This window comes from Uloborus diversus, unplaced genomic scaffold (genome assembly GCF_026930045.1).
Source record: "Uloborus diversus isolate 005 unplaced genomic scaffold, Udiv.v.3.1 scaffold_18, whole genome shotgun sequence".
Classification (NCBI taxonomy): Eukaryota; Metazoa; Arthropoda; class Arachnida; order Araneae; family Uloboridae; genus Uloborus; species Uloborus diversus.
The window spans coordinates 194,881-217,223 of record NW_026558329.1 but is presented as its reverse complement, the minus strand read 5'-3'; the positions used below and the strand labels follow the sequence as shown (position 1 = coordinate 217,223).

Below are 22,343 nucleotides of genomic sequence, written 5' to 3'. Positions count from 1 at the left end.
ATTTTCGGCAAAGCACAAATTTGACGTCGTTGGCATGTTTCCCGAATACACGTTTTTGGCAGACATGGTAGAAGATGAAGATTTGAAGAGGAATGAGAAAACGGGGACCAAAAATTAGGAATATTGAAACCTTCTCAGATTTTAAAGAAAAATGAGATCGTTTATGAGGCCAAAAAATCTCATCCTTGTTTATTCCTTATAGCATTAAAAGCAGACATTTTTGAGGGTACTAAACTTTTTAAAAAATGCCCACATTTACGAATGCTGAAATACTTGGATTTCCATCAGATTGGTGTATTTACAAGATAAAAATTAATTTAATAGCATCTTCACTAAGCATTTTCTCAGTTATTGGCAACTACCAAATTTCAATTTGTTCTTATAGTATTGTTACAAATTTTGTAAATAGTAATTGTTTTTATGATTAATTTGTTGTAATCTGGCTAATTTTGGCGTTTGTTCCATTAATTTTCATCTAAAATTATCGTAGCAACGTAACCTGTAAATAGTTTCTTTTAATGAATTTACATCCCCCTTACATTCGAATGAAGTATACGGTCCCCCATTTCTGATTGATAACATTCGTGAATGAATAAAAAGAGAATATGAGGAATTGGTAGAGCGTAGAATTTTCTGGATATTTATTTGCTGGGTATAAAATGCTGGGCTTCTTGTGAATGAGGGAGAGAGTCAGTCTGCTTTCTAACTGTGGAATCTCATTTCAGCCTCTGCGCTGGAAAGTGTGTATTAGTCTTTGCATTTTTTTCTTTGCCTATTTTGATGTAAATACATGTGTTACTGTTGAGTTTACGGTGTTAATTGATAGTTGCCTAATTGCTATGATTAATTTAGCAGTTAACAATATTTCTAGTACATAGTTGTAAATAAAACTGTGTTTTCTCAAGAACTGTATCGTCATTTAAAGAAAGTCTACCTGCTTCCAGTCCTCCAGGGAATGCAACTGAAGGGGTCCATAGGTGGGGTTGAGGTACATCTTGAGGCCTACGATGGACGAGAAGATGCTCTGTAGGGACTCTGCATTGTCGGGAGTAGCTCCAGCAAACAGGGCATAATCACACCTGGCTCCAGCTTTCGCTTTCTGTAAAAATGAAATAAAGTTACTAACTGTTGAACTAATAACATTTTACAAATGAATCTACAGTTGGCTCTCTCTTTAACGAGTTTCTCTATTTAACGATGGCTTTTCATGGTCCCAGATCACCCGATTTAGTTTTAAAGGACGATTTTTTGTGGTCCCTTGAAAGTCGGTTAAACAGAGAGCCAACTGTATTTTATGAAACATTTAAAGGAATTTTAACACAAATGCATTGATAAAAAGGTTATGCAAGTGAGAGTCTGCACTATTTACTACTGTAAAAACTTTAAACACTTTAAAAACGAGAAATGCAGCACAAAATTAAGAACAGTAGAAAAAAGTCTGGTTTCAAAAATAATGCTAAATCTAAACTCAGGACTGGGAGTTAAAAAATTTCTCAAGTTGGACATTTTTCAAGTACCTTCGAAAAAAAAAGGAGATTCTGCTAGAGTTTATATGGATGATTTGCCAGCGATATATTTTGCATCATAATTATTTGTATGCTTTTAAATGGCGTGAATGTCAAATTCAAAATGAAATAGGGATTTCCCTAAGATGTAAGCTTAGGAAAAATAAAAAGTATCAAGAAAAAAAAACTGCAAATGAAAAATCAAATAAATAGGAGTGCATTCACTTAAAATTTTTGTACATTTCATATTCCCCACCAAAAAAGTAACTGCAAAAATTTAATTACTAAAAACCGTAAAAAATATAAATGAACTAATAAAATAAAATGTAAAATAAGTAGGTATAAGGTAGCATATGTTAAAATAACTTCCAACCTTAAAAATAATTGAAACATTTTCAAGATGCAAAAGGATTGAAATCTGCTGCAATTTTTGGCAGGGCACACGCTTCGTTGGACATGCAATGTGGAAAAGCTTTCAAAAATAAATTTTTACTAATTGAGTTATTAATTAGAAAAATTCTTTTAAGAAAAATTAAAAACTAAGCGTTGGGAAAATGAAAGTTTTTCTCGCTAATTTTTTTTTTTCGTATTCTGTCAATTTCAGTGATTAAAAGTAGTACTTTTGACTGAAGGAAACAACCCCATTTAGAGGTAAAAACACGCATCAAACAAACATCCCTGTAAACTAATAGATGCGTCCCTATCCATTATAAACTGAGTATTTGCCTTCCCATCTCATCGGTGGTCAGACGACTGTATGGACCAAGAAATTCAGCCGCAAAACCTCACCTGTAGGGCAAGATTGAAAAAATCTTTGTCAGTCACGGGATTTTTAATTTTTTTTAATTAATTTATTTAAATTTATTAATTGATTTATTTTTAATTTAAGTTATTTATTTTATTTTATTTTATTCTGTTTCTATTTTAATTCTTTTTTGTTTTATTTAGTTAGTTTGTGTGGGTGTGTGTTATCGGTGTAAAACAGAACTTTTCTAATAAAATAATAATAATAATAATAATTAAAAATAAATAAACAAACAAGTAAGTAAAAATGTTTAAAAAGTAAATAAACAAAACATGTTTTTAAAAAATAAAATAAAAAACAGAGCCAGAAACTTAAAAAGTAAAATAGGGTGGAGTTTTTTTTTTGGGGGGGGGGGGTGAATTTGCGCCATTGAACTTGGCACCCATGGTTATCAGACTCTATGGACCAAGAAATTCAGTTTCAAAACCTCACCTGTAGTGTGAGATTGAACGAATCCTTGTCAGTCATGGGGGGGTTGGTGTTGGGCAAGATTGAACAAATCTTTGTCAGTCGCAGGATTTTTAAATTTTATTATTTATTTATAATTTAAGTTATTTATTTTATTTTATTCTGTTTATATTTTATTTTATTTCATTTATTTATTTAGTTTGTGTGGGCGTGTGTCATCGGTGCAAAACAGAACTTTTCTAATAAAATAATAACAATAATTAAAAATAAATAAGTAAAAATGTTTAAAAAGTAAATAAACAAAACATATTTTTAAAAAATAAAATAAAAAAGAGAGCCAGAAAATTAAAAAGTAAAATAGGGTTGAGATTTTTTTTTTTTGGGGGGGGGGGTGAATTTGTGCCATTGAACTTGGGGGGGATGGGAACTCTTGGAGACGGTATGGGGTAAACAATATGGAGGGTGACTTGTAAAAGTCATTAATGATGGGCCCCAAAGTTTTTGTGCACGTCCCTGCCTATAAAAGGTTTTATCTGCTTCCACACATTTAAATAGGGAAGTTTTCGATTTTTCAATTTTATTTTTATATGATAGAGTAACATGTACGAACATCATTGGTGAAAAATTTTTTGCGATACGATAAGTAGTTTTTTTTAAATTAATTTTTAAAGTTAAAACGTATGGACCAAGAAATTCAGCCACATAACCTCACCTGTAGTGCGAGATTGAAGGAATCCTTGTCAGTCATGGGGGGTTAGTGTTGGACAAGATTGAACAAATCTTTGTCAGTCACAGGATTTTTAAATTTTATTATTTATTTACAATTTAAGTTATTTATTTTATTTTATTCTGTGTATATTTTATTTCATTTATTTATTTATTTTGTGTGGGTGTGTGTCATCGATGCAAAACAGAACTTTCCTAATAATAATAATAATAATTAAAAATAAATAAATAAAAATGTTTAAAAAGTAAATAAAAAAAACATATTTTTAAAAAATAAAATAAAAAAGAGAGCCAGAAAGTTAAAAAGTAAAATAGGGTTGAAATTCCGTAGCATAATATTCCACATAATGCGAAATGCGAATTCCATAAAGATGAGCAAAGCTAAACCAACGCTGTTTGATACAAACAATATTACTACCAGATGTCAAGACGCGAATTTAAATACAAATTTTTTTTTCCCAAAGTTTTTTTCCCTCAGGTTTTCCCCGAGAAAAATTTTTCCCCAAAGAATTCCCCTCAAAACTCACTTCCCCAAAATTTCCCCAAAGAGCACCAGATTTCCCCAAAATGGGGAAAATTCCCCCAATCTGGCAACACTGACCCATGGTTGTCAGACTGTATGGACCAAGAAATTCAGGTTCGAAACCTCACCTGTAGTGCGAGGTTGAAGGAATCCTTGTCAGTCACGGGGGGGTTGGTGTTGGGCATGACACACACCAGTGTCACGCCCCCCGCCAGTGCCGCGGCAGTGCCGGAAGCAAAGTCCTCCTTGTGTGTGGCGCCGGGGTCTCTCATGTGCACGTGCACGTCTATTAACCCCGGCAGGGTCACCATGCGACTGGCGGTCAGGCAGTCGATGTAGGGCTTCACCGGGGGCTCACCCCTTATCCTGTACAGCGACTGCGGAAAGAGAAATGCACTGTATGAGTACTCGAAGCAAAAATGAATCTGTTTTGTGTGTTTGAAATGAGAAGGACTTTGAACAAAAACCAACAATTTGTTTGAGTAAAAAATAAGTCGCTTCCTGCAACGACAAAATAGAAAAAAAAAACAGTTGCAAACACAGTCACATATCCTTGTTATGTCCAGCCAACATCTGATTGATCCATTAAAATCATCATATGCAAATTAGCTTTTCACTCTTGAGCAATCAGATGTTAGCTATGGGTAAGACAATGAATATTTATTATACAGGTGCTCTTGGTATAACACAGTACAACTTGCACAACACAGTTTCAATATTACATGGTACGAAACTTGAATTTAATGCTTTATGGTTTTGATATTACACGAATGTTCTATTTATAAAAGATGGAATTCCTATTCTGTTAACAGGGGCCAATCCAGGATTTTTTTTCTCGCTACCTATTTTTGTGAAAGTATTGCATCACTCTATTTTTGTGAAAGTTTTTTTTTATCAGCATTGTTTTTTTTTTTTTTTTTTTGAAATTTTAGAGGCATCCTAATTTTTGTAAAAGAGAAGTAGAACAAGTGAAATTTTAGTTCGAAAAGTATAAATGTCATCTAGTATTATTTTTAAAGGTTTCGTTTTTTGGGGAGGGGGAGCTAAAAATCTAAGAAGTACGAAAAATACCATCATAATTTCAGCTTAATGGGCTATGTACTGTGTACAATATAGGAAATTATGAGAAAAACGGTTTTTACAAAACAGATGTTGAAAGATTGCGATAATATTGCATAAATACACTTAGGCGAGAAACAGCTAAAAATGAGTTTAAATACTACAAAAAGTTTTCGATTTAAACGATTGTTCACATAAACATGCTTAGAATTTTATGTTATGAGTAAATTTTGTTTTAAACAGAGAAACAAATTTTATATTTTAAAATGCGAATTTTTGTGAAATTTTCGATGTTTTTGTGAAGCCACTGATTTTATAACTTTATTTTTGTGAAACTACCGATTTCAAAACAAGATTTTTGTGAAGGTACCGAAAAACGGTAGCGAAATCAGCCTGTATTGAGCCCTGGTTAATGTTTGATAATTCTAATAAATTTTCACTTTGTTTCATGAAACTTTGTTTAGATATTATATAGCACACATCCCTTAAATTCACATTATTTTTAAGTCATGTATAACATGGTTTCAATGCAACACAAAACACGGTTTCAATACAACACAAGATGTATTGACATGATTTTTAAAATGTATATGATTAATTAGTGTGAAAAATACCATCGGCACTGCTTAATCGCGTAATGGATAAACGAATACCCCGCTTATATTAATAAAATAACCCCGAACCCAATCATTTCCATGCCGTAGATGCAATATTAAATTTTCCCACTTAATCAAATACCCCGCTTTATAATGATATTTTCCATGGCCCCAGTGAACTGTCAGCATGAATAATCAAAATGTCTATAAGGATAACTTGTCTATAACAATATTTTTTCAGGTCCCAACTGTATGGTTGTAGACAGGTTTTACTGTATTTGTATAAGCAGGGCCGACAGTTAGTTAAAAAGTTATTTTTAAAAAAGTCTCATATAACACAGTTTCAATAATCAGGGTGGCGACAGAAACTGAAAAAAAAGTTCCCTGACTTTTCCCTGATGAAGTTCACCAAATTTCCCTGATTTACGTTACCAATGATAATGGTTTTCTTTCTTTGCTCTACTTGAAATCCATTGTATGTTTGTATAAAATGCAGTATTTTAAACGTTTTAAGTTGTGTAAAGTTGTTGAACTAAAGATATATTTTTAAAAAATGCTACTTTTTTAATAAAATGGTTTGAAAAAAACATATCAAGTCAATTTTTTTTTTGGAAAAAAAAACCTACAAAACAGTATATTAAATTTTTCTACAATGGAAAAATTATACAAAATTTAAAAAAAAAATACTTTACTTCCAGAAACCACTTAGCATAAGAATCTTAAGAAATATGCGGCAGTGTATAATCGCACCTCATTAATTTTACTTTTTTTTTTTTGAACAGATAATTGGCAGAAAATGCGTAGGAATTAGAATACTTAATTTTGTAAAGCAAAAAAAAAATTTTTTTTTTCTTCATAAAATCAATTTTCCCTGATTTTTTGTTATTTTTTTCAAAATTCCCTGATATTTCCCTGACTTTTCCCTGATTAATAAAGTTCCCTGACTTTTCCCTGATAATACACAGAACAAATTGACCGTGTTATACGAGGGATGCGTGTGATTTCTCAAATACTGTCCTCCCCACTTAATTGGGTAACAGACAAACGAGTATATCAGGGGTGATAGTGGACTCTAGTAAAATTTTCTGAAGACAGTATAATATTTTCTGAAACTATGGGGAAGCCTTTATTTTAAAAATGTGCAATGGAATTTAATTTTGCAAACTATCTAATATCAGCTTAAATCAAAGCAGACTACTGAAACTCGATTAGGTTTTTCAATCTTAATAATTAAAAATAACACAACCGAAACCAGAAAAAACTTGAAAATGAACGTTTCAAAACTAGCCTTCTGTACTGCAAAGTTAAAAGAAAAAAAATGCTTTAACATAGGGAATTCAACTGAATTTGAACTACTTTACATGCAATTTTCATAAAGCTAAACTATATATTAAACTAATTTTAAAATTATAGCTTAATACGACGTTTTTCTTTATTTTTTCATATTTATATTACACATTAATCAATTTCTCTTCAAATTTGCATTATTCTGACAGCAAGATAGCATAGCCAAATTAGTGTCATCATTCTGTTAAATATTATTCTGTTTAAAATTAACTAAAAGATAATAATTTGTCATTTAATAGTTATGACTACTGTTAAATAATTTAAACCAAAGCCTGAGTTATTTCATTGTTACTCTGCACCTCCTGATCTTGTGCATACATAGTAATGCATACATAGTAACAACTAAAAAGTATTCCTGTAATGAATAAAAATTAACATTTAGATTACTGTTTCAGTGATGCATTGAATGCTTCAGGTTAAGAAACAGGAAAATAATTAGATTTGGTTAAATGAGTCATTAACCAACAAAAATTGCAAATGTCCGAGAAAAGCATCTTTCCCCAGGTGACTTTTCATCCAAAAGCTCAGACACTTCTTTGAATTGAAAAAGGTGTTCCTTGTAACACCAAAACATGTGTCAGCAGTCATTTGCAATTTCTGTTGGTTAATGACTCATTTAATTTTGAAGCATAAAGGTCACTCGTCTGGTGTACTAATTCAATATTAGCTACCAGTTTGTTTGGCACTCTTGGCTTCCTTAAGAGGTTTTCCACCTCCAGCTCAGTCACTTTCCTATGCCCGGCGGATGAGTGCTAATAAGCACGAAACTGCAGCTGGAATTGACTGAGCTGGCGGTGTATTTCACGTATAAACCCCAAAGCAGAATACTTGGCGATGTTCTGCAACGGAAAATCATTTGACCAAAATTGTTCTGCAAGTACTTTAAGCATTGTACGCGAAAAAACGTGACATTTTAAACAAGTTGGGTGGCAAAAATCAAAATTATTTCACATAGTTTTTTTTTTTTTTAACTGGACTGTTACTATTTATTTTTGTGGAAATGAGATATTTCCGGAAACGTCACAGCTTTCAACCAAATGACTAATTAAAGAGCACTGAATTTGGAAAATTAGTTGAACATGAAATCTATAAAATCAAAAAAACTTTAACAAGGTGTCAAACCTAAACCGATTGGGATTCTCCAAAAAAAGTTTATATTCTTTCCAAAATGCATAGAAAGAGCAAAGATACAAAATTTTAATAAAAATCCGAACCTAGGTGTCAAACCACATTTTTTGGTTAATTTTACATGGCATGAAGGATTTATTTTCTGGATGCAAAAGGATTGAAATCTTAAACAAGACACGCAATTTCCAGCGATGGACATGTTGTTATGTTTCCTAAACATGCATGGCGGAAATTGTAGTGGATGAAGATCGATTGGAAAAAACCTACAAAGGACTAATCGAATTCAACATCGCGAGCTTTCCCCCAAATTATCGTAATTTGAGACAATATTAGATTTTCTACTAATTTTAAGAAATTTGCAAACTCTACAGATTTTCTGCACCACAGTTTCTGCAGATTTTCTGCACCACAGTTTCTGCAGATTTTCTGCACCACAGTTTCTGCAAATTTTCGGCATCGCGGTTTCTGCAAATTTTCGGGCACCGTGGTTTCGCAGAAATTTCAATGAAATTTGCAGAATTTCTGCAGAAAATTTGTCAGTTTTCCTCTCACATTTGAACAGAATTGTTCTGCAGCTCAGGCATCTGTTCTGCGACGTACGTCGCAAATTTAGTAGTATTCTGCTTTGGGGCGTAATAAAGGTATTTATTCGTTATTTGTTAAAATGACTCAAAATTAAAGAAGCTGCATCCGATCCGTGCAAATAGAGCACACCTATTTTTGTCAGGATTTTTTCCATTTTTGACAGAAACATGCCAAACCTAGTAAATTGGAGAAAAAAAAAGTTACGAAGACGCATCAGAAAAATACCCTCAATGAGTAGTTTAGCGCACTTGACGTCAGTGATGAGGGGTATCGCGTAGTTGACTGCCATCCTACGCGTCTGATATCCAGTTAAAGTAATGTGGGATATCTTTGATAGCAGACAGTAAATATCCAGTTAAAGTAAATGTTTTTATTAGCAAACGATAAATACTTGTTAATAGCAGATGATTAATAAAAAACGAAAATAATTAGTTTTTCATTTGCAAACGATAAATATCCTGTTACTATATTATTTCGTCATTCAAGTTATTGAAATTAAAAGTAGGAGCCAATTTGAATTTGAGAACTGCTTATTAAAAAACTAGTATTCAACTTAATTCAAATATAAGCATGCAAACGGCTCATTATGCAGTACAATAGCAGAAAAAGCGATAAAAATGGTAATTTTACAGGAAACACCATTGCATTTCTGGGTCCAAATTATCAACTTTGGACCCCCGTTGCAGCCCAACTAGGGCCTACGCAGTCAAACCGCTATACCTGGGCTCATATCTAGTTGGAATAAACCTATATCTAGAATTTTTTAAAAATCCGTGACCCTCAAGTTCGTGCCGTTTGGTAGTGAGTATAATCCGCACCTCATAAACTTTGCCGTTTTTAGCAGATGATCCGCGGATTATACGCAGGAAAATACGGTAAATTGGTGAGGAAAAAAAGTTACGAAGACGCATCAGAAAAATACCTCAATGAGTAGCCTTTGCCTGTTTTCCCGAATTAAGTTCCGGCAATGCAAAAGAGCCAATTTGGGAATTCCCGATCGGAGGTCTGGCCATTGTATAGTTTATGTTTCCATTTCGTGAAGCCCAAATTCGGTTCGTCCTACGGACAATATGCGACTAACCATTTTCTTCGCCGAGATTACCCTTCCATCAACCACCAGTGGGTGTAACAGTTGGCACTTCTACTTTAACGGGAGAAAAACAATACTGTAGAATGCCTTTATAACCGCCAACCTGTATAATGCAATTCTCTATAAACCGCACAACTTTTAAAAAGTAAACAAGTTTTTAAGTTTAAAAAAATCCCTCTGTTTTGCTTTGCAGACATAAAAATGGTTAGGCAATTAAATTTTGAAAGTTTTTTATCTTTCCATCTTAATTCAAATCTTTTAAAGGAAAATTAGTACTCACAGTAAACATAAAATACCGGATGGCTCTTGAAAATGCAGCTGTTATGCAAACCATGAAGCTAGCAGATGTGCAGGTAAATGCACTTTCTTTTGATTGTGAAACATATTTATTTGTGAATAACTCATTGTAGTATTGGTGCTTTGATACTCATTGCAGATAAAACTCATTCTGAAGTGCTAATACTTAGATATATTCTGAATATTAGTTTCAAAATTTGTGAAATGATCTGTATAACGCAAAAGCTCTGGTCCCAAGGTGTGCGTTATAATGGTCTTCTACTGTACCAGAAATCAAAAAACCTAATTATCTTACAATTATGCCATAAGATCTTACAATCTTACAATATAAGGCTAAATCTTACATGTTGGCAGCTATGCATCTATTTTTGTCAGGAATTTTTCCATTTTTGACAGAAACATGCCAAACGTAGTAAATTGGAGAGAAAAAAGTTACGAAGACGCATTTGAAAAATACCTCAATGAGTAGCTTAGCACACTTGACATCGGTGATGAGGGGTATTGCGTAGTTGACTGCCATCCTACGCGTCTGATATCCATGGGAAGCTCTGGCATATCCCCCGCTGTGCATGGGCAAGACAATGTATTCAAGAGAGACAATGACTGAACATATTCCCCTGTTTCGTAGAGTGACGCTCTACAGAATGACTGGCGTCATCAAAAAATCGGCTCTGAATGTCTGATTGCGAAGGTTAAGTCCCCCCCTTTCCCCTTTATGATTTGCATTTTAGCCTGTTAGATTTTTTTTTTTCTCGGTGAAGATCTTAAGGTTTCTGTTTCATCATATTTTCAAGCCAAAATTCAATCCCAACAAAGAAGAAAAAAATGCTATAAATTCTTATTCCTATAAAGACCAGAATGTTCTTTTGCCTCTGAAGAATATTTTGTTTTGCGAATATTCTTTAATTTTTTTTTTTTTTTTAGTTAACACTTTCAGGTCTGAGCTATTTCGACCGCATATCTCCTTACAGACTGGGATTTTTTGGTGCTTTGCATGATTTTTTAAAAAACACTTATATGATTGTATTTTTAGTAATTTTTTATTGTATTACACACTTCAAGATGTTTTCTTTCGTAATAAAGGAACTCTTTGACTGAAATAAAAATCAATATTTAGTAAGAAATTGTTGAAAAACGCATGTTTGAAACTAAAAAAAAAAAGTTCTGCATAGGAAAACATCGTTTTTAGCCATGACAGTTTTCCCAGACTAAATGTAAAACTTACCTATATCTTGAAAAAATATCTGAAAATAGGTTTAATTTGAAAATAAACATTATTTAATAAAATTTGCTTTTGCGTGGTACTTTTCAAAGCACAAACTCGAATTTTAAACCCCTATTCCATCACGATTCATGTAGTCATTTCTGCCTGGTGCTGCTATCTATTTTTATTTTTTTGAAACTAAAAAGTTCCTAGATAGTATCTGAAAAAGGTTAGAAACGTATAGAACTCGTACTTTTATAGCTAAGAGAGGAAAAATTTGACCCCGAGAGACTCTCGGGTAGGCTTAGTTTACCATCACCAAAAACAGCAGCCCGAGTGACGCTCAGGCATAGACCTCAAAGTGTTAATTTCGGTAGGTGCCCAGTTATTCATCTCTTTGCTCAAGGGGGGGGGGGCGATCTTCCCCCCCATCCTTGTATCCACCCTTGACAGAAACATGCGAAACCTAGTAAATTGGAGAAAAAAAATGTTACGAAGACGCATTAGAAAAATACCTCAATGAGTAGCTTAGCGCACTTGACGTCTGTGATGAGGGGTATGGCGTAGTTGACTGCCATCCTACGCGTCTGATATCCATGGGAAGCTCTGGCATATCCCCCGCTGTGCATGGGCAGGTTGATGACCACATCGAACTCCTTCTGGGCCAAGTAGTCCGTGATGTTCTTCAGGTGGCCCTTGCTCTCGCCCTTGTTGTCGTAGGGCCACTCCACGGGCTCGATCTGTGCAAAGGAAGGATAGGGTCATCCTCATGGAAACAGATAATAAAATTAAAAATTAAAAAAAAAAAAACCCCCGACTGAGTCGCAACTGAAGAATCAAGAGGGAAAATCTTTCAAAAGCGTTGAATCAGTGGCGTAGCTAGACCCGACTTTCGGGGGGGGGGGTTACTTCTTTTATATATATATATATATATATATATATATATATACTATATATATATATATTATATATATATATTTATATATATGTATAATGTATATATATATGTATTATATATATGTATATATATTTATGTATGTGTATATATGTATATATGTATATATATATGTATATATATGTATATATATATATTTATATATATATGTATATATATATGTATATATATATATGTATATATATACATATATAAATATATATGTATATACATATATATATTATGTATATATATATGTATATATATATGTATATATATGTATATATATATATATACATATATATATATATATATGTATATATATGTATATATATATATTTATATATATATATATATATATATATTATATATGTATATATATATATATATATGTATATATATATATATATATGTATATACATATATATGTATATATATATATATGTATATACATATATATATATATGTATCTATATATATATATATATGTATAAACATATATATATATGTATAATATATGTATATATATGTATATATATATATATACATATATATATATATATATATGTATATATATGTATATATATATATTTATATATATATATATATATATATATATATATATATATGTATATATATTATATATATATATATGTATATATATATGTATATATATGTATATATAATATATAACATATATATATACATATATATATATATAATATATATAATATATATAATATATATAATATAAATATATATATATATATACATATATATATAATATATATATATGTATAATCGCTTGGAATTATTTTCCTTTTCTTCTTTTTTTTTTCTCTTCTCTCTTCTTTTTCTCTTTTTTTTTTTGAGACTAACTTTTCGGGGGGGGGGGGGTGGTTTGTCCCCCAAACCCCCCCCCCTTAGCTACGCCCCCGCGTTGAATTATTAAAAATCATTGTCAAGTATTTTTATTTGATAACAAATAGAAACTGGCAACTTAAAAATCATTGCTTTTCATTTCCTTGTCGGCCAACAATGAATTCGGCTACTAATCGAGTGAATAGAGGCTTAGCCATACATAAAATCTGCTTTAAAACACGTTATCATTCGAATTCTATATAACGTGGAAGTTCTATCAGACACAGAAAAAAACTCTCTTGGGTACTAAATTTTTAAATATGTTTTCACTGCAAAAATTGCCAAAAATCTTTTAGAGGTTTTTAATGAATATCTTCATCGATGAACATCATCCAAAGACACAATCTAGCTAAAAACACTCTCGATCAACTCTCGCTTCGAATTTTTTTTTTTTTTCAAAACCAGTCCATCCGTTTAGGCACTAGAATGCCACACACAGATACACAGACACACCAAACTTATAACCTCCTTCCTTTGTGTTTCGGGGCTTTAAAAACAGCCTTTTTGAGCTTAAAGTGCAGAAAAATTTAAAGGCCTGGATTCAGATAAAAACCTTTTACAGACAGGGACGTTCACAGAAAATTTTGGGGGCTGTCACTAATGACTTTTACGGGCCACCCTCCATATTTTTTACCCCTATATATCTCTACAGTACATTTCACACCTCATTTTAAAAATCTTGGGCCCCCTTTATGTTTGGGCCCACACCAACAGGTGCCCCTTTCAGCACCCCACTCTGTGCACGCTCCTGTTTATACAGATAAAAGTTTTAGTAGCTATTAAAATTCAAATCTATGCCTAAATGAAATTGGAGTTTCCAGAAATGAAAATACCATATAAAAAATTGAACCAGGGTTGGCCGAATTGGACCCAATTGGGTTGGACCCAATGCGTTTTTTTGAAAAAACCCATTTAAAAAAACCCATTATTTAACCCACTTTTGGGTTTTTTTAAATTTTCTGAGAAGTTTTTAAAAAGTTAATTAATTTAAATACTTTCACAATTTAAACTTCTTTTTTATTTGTTCTTCACCACAGACAATGGACATAAAAAATAAATTTTGAACTTTAATAGTATTTCTTAACTCTTAACGGCATTAAAGAAATACTTCAAAGATTTTAAATAAATGTATTTAACTTTTTTCTTTAACTGGTCAATAATAACTCAAATTATCTTGACCAAGTCCTGTCACGTCTGATTTTCTCAATATTTGTAGATTGTATTGAGGAAACTAATCTAGTTAAAAGGCTTTCATGTAAATTATTTTCTGCAACCCAACACGTCACAAATCTCGAATAAACACAAGGTATATTTTTTTAGAAATAACAGATTTTTCAAACGGTCGACAGAAAACAGAACAGGTACAGTATTTTCATTATCTTACGAAAAAGTTTAATATTTCTTACTCTGTACACAGAAATAGAAAAACAGGCAACATAAAATTCAAAGAAATGTCTTGATTGAGCTGGAATTCAGTAAATAGGGATTTAAATTACTTGAGGTTCTACAGTAGTTTTGCATAACAAAATGAAATACAATCAAGTAAAACGCAAAAAAAAATAAAATAAAAAAATGTAGCAATTAAAAACGAACAATAGATTTTATAACTCGAGAAGTAACTTTGCCTTAACTGTTGGTAATAATGAAAATTAAAAAAATCTGGAACTTCACCATTCTTGGGTTTTTTCGTCTTTTATACTTTTCTTCAGAAAACTCTGAATTTAAAACTAGTTTTCCAGCTTTTTTTACCCGAAGACAATTTTTACACTTTGTCCATATACTTACACTACAATATGCTACAAGTATCCCACATTTTCCATAAAAAAGACAAAAAAAAACCCACATTTCTTTTAAAAAACCCAAACTTTAGTTGGGTTTTTTTTGGGTTTTATTTAAAAAAACCCAAAAAAACCCTGGGTCCATGGGCTTTTTTAAAAAAAAACCCGGCTTTTGCCAACCCTGAATTAAACAACGTTAAATCTTCTATTTCCAAACAAATAACAAAATATAAAGCCATGCATTAGTTTGAACAATCAAGATCTTACCGGTATTCCCTTTGTAGAATAATAATCTGCGGTTCCTGTGCTGGCATATAATTTCAGGGGCATCTTTTTCAAGATTTGAACGTACGGTAACAGCTCTTGTTTATGCTGAAAGAAAGAGAAAAAATACTGTGACAAACATTACTTATATTTAAAACACACATTGTTGCTAAAAAAAAACAGTTAACCATTTGCAAGGGCAGTGATTTCTTTTCTGCAAACATGATCGGAAATGCGTTTGTTTTGATTTGTGAATAATTCCAAGGACTATTTAGAAAATCGCGGCAGTTCCAAGAAAAATGGAAACTGATTTTTTCTCAGAAGTAGTTTCCCAGGATCCCAGGAGTATGTACGCACCCTGTAAAAAGTTATAAAATAACAGAATTGCATTGGAAAAGTAAATGTTGTTTGATATTTTCAAATGTGAGGGAACATCTTTTTTCCAAATTTTTATACATAAAGTATAAAAGAATATCTTCTAAAGTGCTTCAAATGCCTCAGAAACTTTTTGAAAATGACCTGAAAGATGAAAAATAGCCCAGAAGTGCAAAAGTCACCAAAATCCAGGTTGCAGTTATAATCTTCTACATTTTTGGTGATGATTTCTCAGCAAATTTAGATCAATCTCAAAAATGGTAAGAAATCCTTTAAAAAAAGACAGAAAACTTTCACACCTGATACATTAAGGACTGGTGGCTACCAGATCACATGGCAGCTGATAATGTCAACTCCAATCATAGCCCCACTTAATTCCTATAGGCCGTGACTATTGCTGAAATTCATAGCAACAAAGAGGGCGCTACTGGAACCCATTTCCATTACGTCACCACTGATTGGTGGATGCAGAAACTCATAACAACAAAGAGGGCGCTACATGAAACCCATTTCCATTACGTTGCCACTGGTTGGTAGATGCGGAAACTCATGGGCAACAAAGAGAGCGCTACAGGGAACTCCTGTTTCCATTACGTCGCCACTGATTGGTGGATGCAGGGTTCCATTCAGCGCCTCTTGTGTAAAAATGGGCGAAGTCCAATCAAAAATTAACAAACTTTGAAACATTAACATTGATTGGAGGGTGCATGAGCTGCATCAGTTTAACACAGAAAAGTCCTAAATTATCAAGTCCTGTGAAGTGCCAGCGCCATCTAGTGGGGCCGTGATCCATGCTTTAGCATGTGCAGACGTCATTAGCTGTCATGTGATCAGTTACCGGTCGAGGTATGCAAACGTAATCTAAATGGTCAATAATTATTGAACATTAACTAAGGTAAAACACCAGTAGTGGTCACTTCAAATTTTCTTTTGTAATTTGAAGAAAGAAATGGAACAATATTAATGGGATTTTTTGTTGGTACTTAAAGTAACTACCCTATTGTATCCATTTTATTCATCAGTTATATGAATTTCAAGTAAGTCATGTAAATACTACGGATGGGAGAATGTCGGAACGGCCATTAACTGAAAATTTCGGATTTTGGAGAGACTTTTGCTGAATCAAATATGAGGTTTAAGAAAAAACGGATAAAAAATTGAAGAAATTGAAAATCTGGCATTTTTAGAAATTGAAAAGATTTAGAGGACATTGAGCTATAAAACGCTCATTGAGTTTCAAGAGGGTCAATTAATATTGCAGACCCACAATTTAAAAATATACTTCACTGTGGCTACTACTACAGTAGAAGACTGTTATAACGCACACCTCGGGACCAGAGCTTTTGCGTTATACAGGTTTTTGCGTTATATAGATCATTTCACAAATTTGGAAACTAACATTCAGAATATATCTATATATTAGCACTTCAGAATTAGTTTTATCTGCAATGAGTATCAAAGCACCCATATTACAATGAGTTATTCACAAATAAATATGTTTCACAATAAAAATCCTGCACTTCTGCTAGCTTCATGGTTTGCATAACAGCTGCATTTTCAAGAGCCGTCTGGTATTTTCTGTTTACTATGAGTACTCATTTTCTATTTAAAAGCTTTGGAATAAGATGGAAAGATGAAAAACTTTCAAATTTTAATTTGCCTAACCATTTTTATGTTTGCAAAGCAAAACAGAGGGATTTTTTAAACTTCAAAACCTATTGTTTACTTCTGAAAAGTAGTGCGGTTTATAGAGAATTGCGTTATACAGGTCGGCGTTATAACGGTCTTCTACTGCATGTCCTGGCCCGTTGAAATCCAGACATTTCATTTCTTTATAACAGGGTTGGGTTTTTTGCCGGCAAAAAGGTATTTTTGCCGGGCCAGTGGAAAAAACCATGCCAAAAATGGAAAAAAACCGGCAAAAATGGAAAAAATGGCAAAAACCTAATTGCAAATAAAGTAGCATTATATTGTTAATCAAGAAATAGTGACAATATAATATAAATAATGCACTTTAATATTTCAGTTATGTCTCTCCATGTTACTTCTAATTTACAAGGTGAAAAGTAAATAAAAAACAAATGTTGGATTGTAAAACTTAGATTTTAAATGTTTGCTAAAACAATTTTTTCAGAATGAGCCAACTTTTACGTCTTTTATTTTATAGTTGCATCTTGATTAAGTATACTTTATATAAATATTTAGTATTCTGTAAAAAATGCTATAATAAACAAGCTAATTACATTTTCATTGTAAGTTAATTATTTGTCTTAGACAACACAGGTCGGCGTTATAATGGTCTTCTACTGTACTGCGTTTCAAAGTGGCCACTACTGGTGTTTTACATTAATTAGTTAATTATCCATTTAATCGCATGTGAAAGTGAACCGACCTTGTAGCTTCCAATGGATAGCAGGACAGCCTTCTTGGGGATGTGGAAGCCTGTGCTGACGAGGGCCTTCAGGTAGGCCTCGTAGACGTTCTCCTCCGAAGCAGGCCACTTCCCCCGTGCTGGCCATCTCCACCCCCAGGGTCACATCGGCCCCGTCCAATCGGGAGATAGGAGAACTGGGAACCTGGAAAAAGAAGAAATCCCAAATTCAAATGAGGGGCCGTCCACAGGGTTGCCACAGAAGTTCAAGAATGAAATTCCCTGACATTTCCAGGTTTTCCAGTTGCTTTTAGAAAAAAATTTCAGGTTAATGAATACCAACTTGTGTTATTATATAGCAATACAACATATATTTTATATAAGCAAATCTACTTTGTGAACCAAATAACGCTTAAAAAATTATCAATAATTGTAATCCGTATTTGGGTTAAGTTAAGACAAACTAAAATTTAATCACATTGATTTAAAAAAAAGGACTGAAATCACAAACACCAGCGTCAGAAATTACTGCTGGTCCACTGGTCCCAGACTAGTAAAACCTGCCTCGGACCACCATAAAAAAATAATTGGTGGTCCCTGAGACCACCAACCACTATCTATTTTTGATCACACTCTGCTAGAAAAAATTCAAAAGCATTTGCCTAGCCAATGTTTAGCTATTTATTAGTCAAACAGTTGGTTGAAATCTTTTACAATTAGTTTTTTTTTCTTTTTCAAAAGTTTTATATAGTTTTAAATCACACATGAACATTTTACTCAATATTTATCACACTTGGATTTGAAAATAACGTCCTTGAAGCTAAGTAAAAATGATCAAATTAAATTCAATTTTTTGGTTGCCTAATTTAAGGGTTGTTTAATGAAATTTGTTTTCAGACCGTATACTTGGCAGACTTAAATGTTTATTGCCAGACTTCGCCAAACAAAAGTTTTAAATTTGAAACATTCAAGTACATTAAAAATCCTCATCAGTAGAAAAATGTGCTTATCTGTTTGATTGTTATTTAATATTAAGTGTTCACATTGTTATTTAATATTATGTTTACCATTTTGAACAGTTAAGTCTTTTATTTAATGTTTAATCAATGAGCTAAAAATAAAACAGTTATATTTAAGAAAACTTAATAAATGTAATCATCATAAAATGTAAATAATTTTTGAATATAAATATATTTAGTGTTTAATTTAAAGCGGACCAGTGAGGTTGTTGAGGACCAGTACATATTCATGTTGACTGGTCCTAAGGACCAGTTGGATTTTTACTGATTTCTAACGCTGCAAACACACCAAGCAATTTTCGCAAAGCCACAGTTTCAATGTTGGCATGATTTCGAAAAAAGTTTTAACAATAAAATCAAAAATTTTGAGACTTTAAATTGCTGTCACATCATTTCATGGAAAAAAAAGAATGAAAGACCTTAAAATACTATAAGGCTACAGATGCATTGCAGAAAATACTAGTAATTTCTAGTTAAGCATGGCTTGGATTGGATTCCCCCCCCCCCCCAAAAGAAGCAAAATAAAATGTAGTGATATTAAACCAGAACTTTATGATTTTTGTATGGCTATTTCTTTTCTTTCTTTTGTAACCTTATTACATTCAGTCTTCAATGATGGCTGGGCTTGATTGAGAGCTAAAAATGAGCTTGATTTTTTTTTCTCTCGCCTATCTGGAAAATTCGCATACTTGGAATGCGACATTTACCGTACTTCAGCATTAACAAATGACGCAGCGGTTTTACCTAACAGATCGAAAAAAATGGGAAGGATTCCCCATCATTTCCAGAAATTTCAATAATTTGATTTTCCCTGACAATTCCCTGATCATTTTAGGTGATTTTCATTTTCCTGACAATTCCAGTTTTCCATGTTTCCAAGGTGTGTGGCAACCCTGCGTCCAGAATGGATGTTGATGACTGGTTGTTTCAGATGTACAGGCGTCCTTCGTGTAACACGGTATTTCCACAACATGGTTTTCGATATTAGACAATACCAAATTTGCGATTATTATAACACGGTACGAAACTTGAATTTAATACTTCATAGTTTTGATACAACACAGTAAAAGAAGGAATTTCGTTTTTGTTCAATACACTGTAAAGCGAGCTGATGTGTGTGCATCACATGACTTCCTTTTACTCCAATTTAATGTCATTTCCCCATTACTGGCAGTTTTAATTTGATTCAATCGCGTACTCTCTAAATATCACCAGCAATAGCCAAATCAAAACCAGAATTTAAAAAAAAAAATCGCCAACTTTGTCGCCAAGTTGGCGAAAAACTTGGCGACCAAAAGACTGGCGATATATCGCCAAGTGTCCGCCAAATTATAACATCAATTGAGTTAACATCGAAATTAACGATGAATTCCCCCCAAAAGGGGACAAAAGACCCCCTTTGGAGCATCCGAATGTTACCGAAAAAAGAAGGTGCACAACTAGACCCCACTAGGAGTTTACATGCCAAATTTCAACTTTCCAGGACGTACCGTTCTTGAGTTATGTGACGTGCATAGGCACATGCAGACGTCACGAGAAAACTTGTTGTAATTAACTCGGGGATCGTCAAAATGGATATATCGGGTGTCTGTACGTTCCTAGGCACATATCCACGTGTAGTCGGGTTGAAAAAAACTCAACATTCATTCGGGGGTGAGCAAAATGGAAATGAAGGCAGATTTTTAAGTGAAAATTTTTTTGCAAATACAATACTTCCTTTTTGGTAAAAGGAAGTAAAAAAACCATATCATGTACATCTAGGGTGTCTTTTTTTTTTTTTTGGCTTTGGGAAAAATTTTAGAACAGCAGTTAGTCACATGCTATAAAAGGAACTATAAAAGCATTCTTACTTTAACTCCAACTCTGCCACAGCTCAGCACTTCCATGGGTTCCGGTTTGATACCCATTATCACTCGAGTCGCCAGAGCGACAAAGTCGCAGTTCAGGGTTTTGGACACGAAGGGAAAGGAACGAGACACTCTCAGGTTACACTCGATCACTTTCAGCTGATTATCCTATTTGGAAAAAATTTTAAAAAGACACGAAATAAATGTGAGGATATTGTTCATAAGATATAAAAATGATGAATAAAAATTTAAATAAGTTTTGCAAGATTACAACAAATTAATCATACAACAAGGTTCATACTCTTCCAGACAAAATGAATTTCAGGAGTTTTCAGGAGTCAAAAGCAAAATTTTCAGGAGTAATAACACGAGCGGCTTTTACAAGAAAATTAGTTTCAGTAACATTTAATCTACTTTGCTGTCAAATTTTTACTAGATTAGTAATTTTTTTTTTCACACACTATTCAATCAAAAAAAAAAAAGAATTAAAAATTGGATTCAAAATATTTGAAAATAACTGGAATACACAAAATATTACATATATATCGGCATATCATCATTACTAAATATACTACAAAATAGCAATAGCACTACTAATTAGCAATATAGAAAAATATGCTTAATAGCTGTTGCCGGTAACACAAAAACTGGCACATGCTCTCGGTTCGTTCTCCAGTGGCAGTTATGATCAGTAACCGTAATGGGCATGTTTGAACAGAGTAACAGGTCAGTCGGTTCGAAAACACCCCATGTCTTTGCAAAAAGCACTGGGTGCTCTGTATAATATGAGAATTTTGATTGGTTGCCAGCGATTCAATATAACTGCCTAAACGGAGATGACATGGAATTAAAATTAGCGATTGTTGTTGAAAATTATTTTCAGGAGGAGAGGAGAAAAATCAGGAGGTTAAAACAAAAATTTATGAGTTTTAAGGACCCTTAGAAGAAAAAATTAAATTTCAGGAGTTTTTCAGGAGGCGTACGAACCCTGATATAAGAACACAAAAGTAACCTCCAATACAACAAATTAATAATATAAAAACATAAAAAAAGCATCTATTTTTTTAAAATGTTTAACAATATTATTGACTGCATAGAAAATAATCAATTAGTTATTTACAGGAACATTTTTGATGCCAAATTAGAAAGAAAAATACATAATTGATGGGGTTACTAGTGCATTCTGGGGGGGGGGGGGGGCGAGAGGGGGGGGGAATTCTATACATGTATGGTTTTTCAGTATTACAAACAAGCCAACACTGATATTTGTATAAGAACCTTAACATCCCGGTAGTTTCATGGCTTCATCAAAGAGGAAAAAAGTCATATAAATAAAAATAAGGGAACGTCGACAGGAATTCATTAAAACTGAAACAATACCAGGGTGAGTGAATATTTATGGGTACAGATGTGATATACCCCCCCCCCCCCCAATTTGGCGACATCCGATTTTTTACATAAAAATAAAATATTTTTCTCGCCAATGAGGCGATAACTTTTTAAGCATGGCATCCCTGGCTAAACTAACTTGCGTTTGGCAACCACCCGACAGGCCAAACTT

General features: G+C 32.9%; 1 protein-coding gene across 1 annotated transcript in view; it reads right to left on the bottom strand.

The window, feature by feature from the left end:
* The window catches only part of LOC129233130 (CAD protein-like), a 90,671-nt gene extending 69,829 nt beyond the window's left edge, over nt 1-20,842 (bottom strand). Inside the window, exons 1-5 of the mRNA XM_054867193.1 lie at nt 20,786-20,842; nt 15,174-15,278; nt 11,789-12,013; nt 4,096-4,344; nt 935-1,099 (exon numbers count right to left, since the gene is read on the bottom strand). Coding sequence (XP_054723168.1) covers nt 935-1,099; nt 4,096-4,344; nt 11,789-12,013; nt 15,174-15,278; nt 20,786-20,842 — 801 coding nt within the window. The remainder of the gene's footprint in view (nt 1-934; nt 1,100-4,095; nt 4,345-11,788; nt 12,014-15,173; nt 15,279-20,785) is intronic.
* Nucleotides 20,843-22,343: the final 1,501 nt, after the last annotated feature.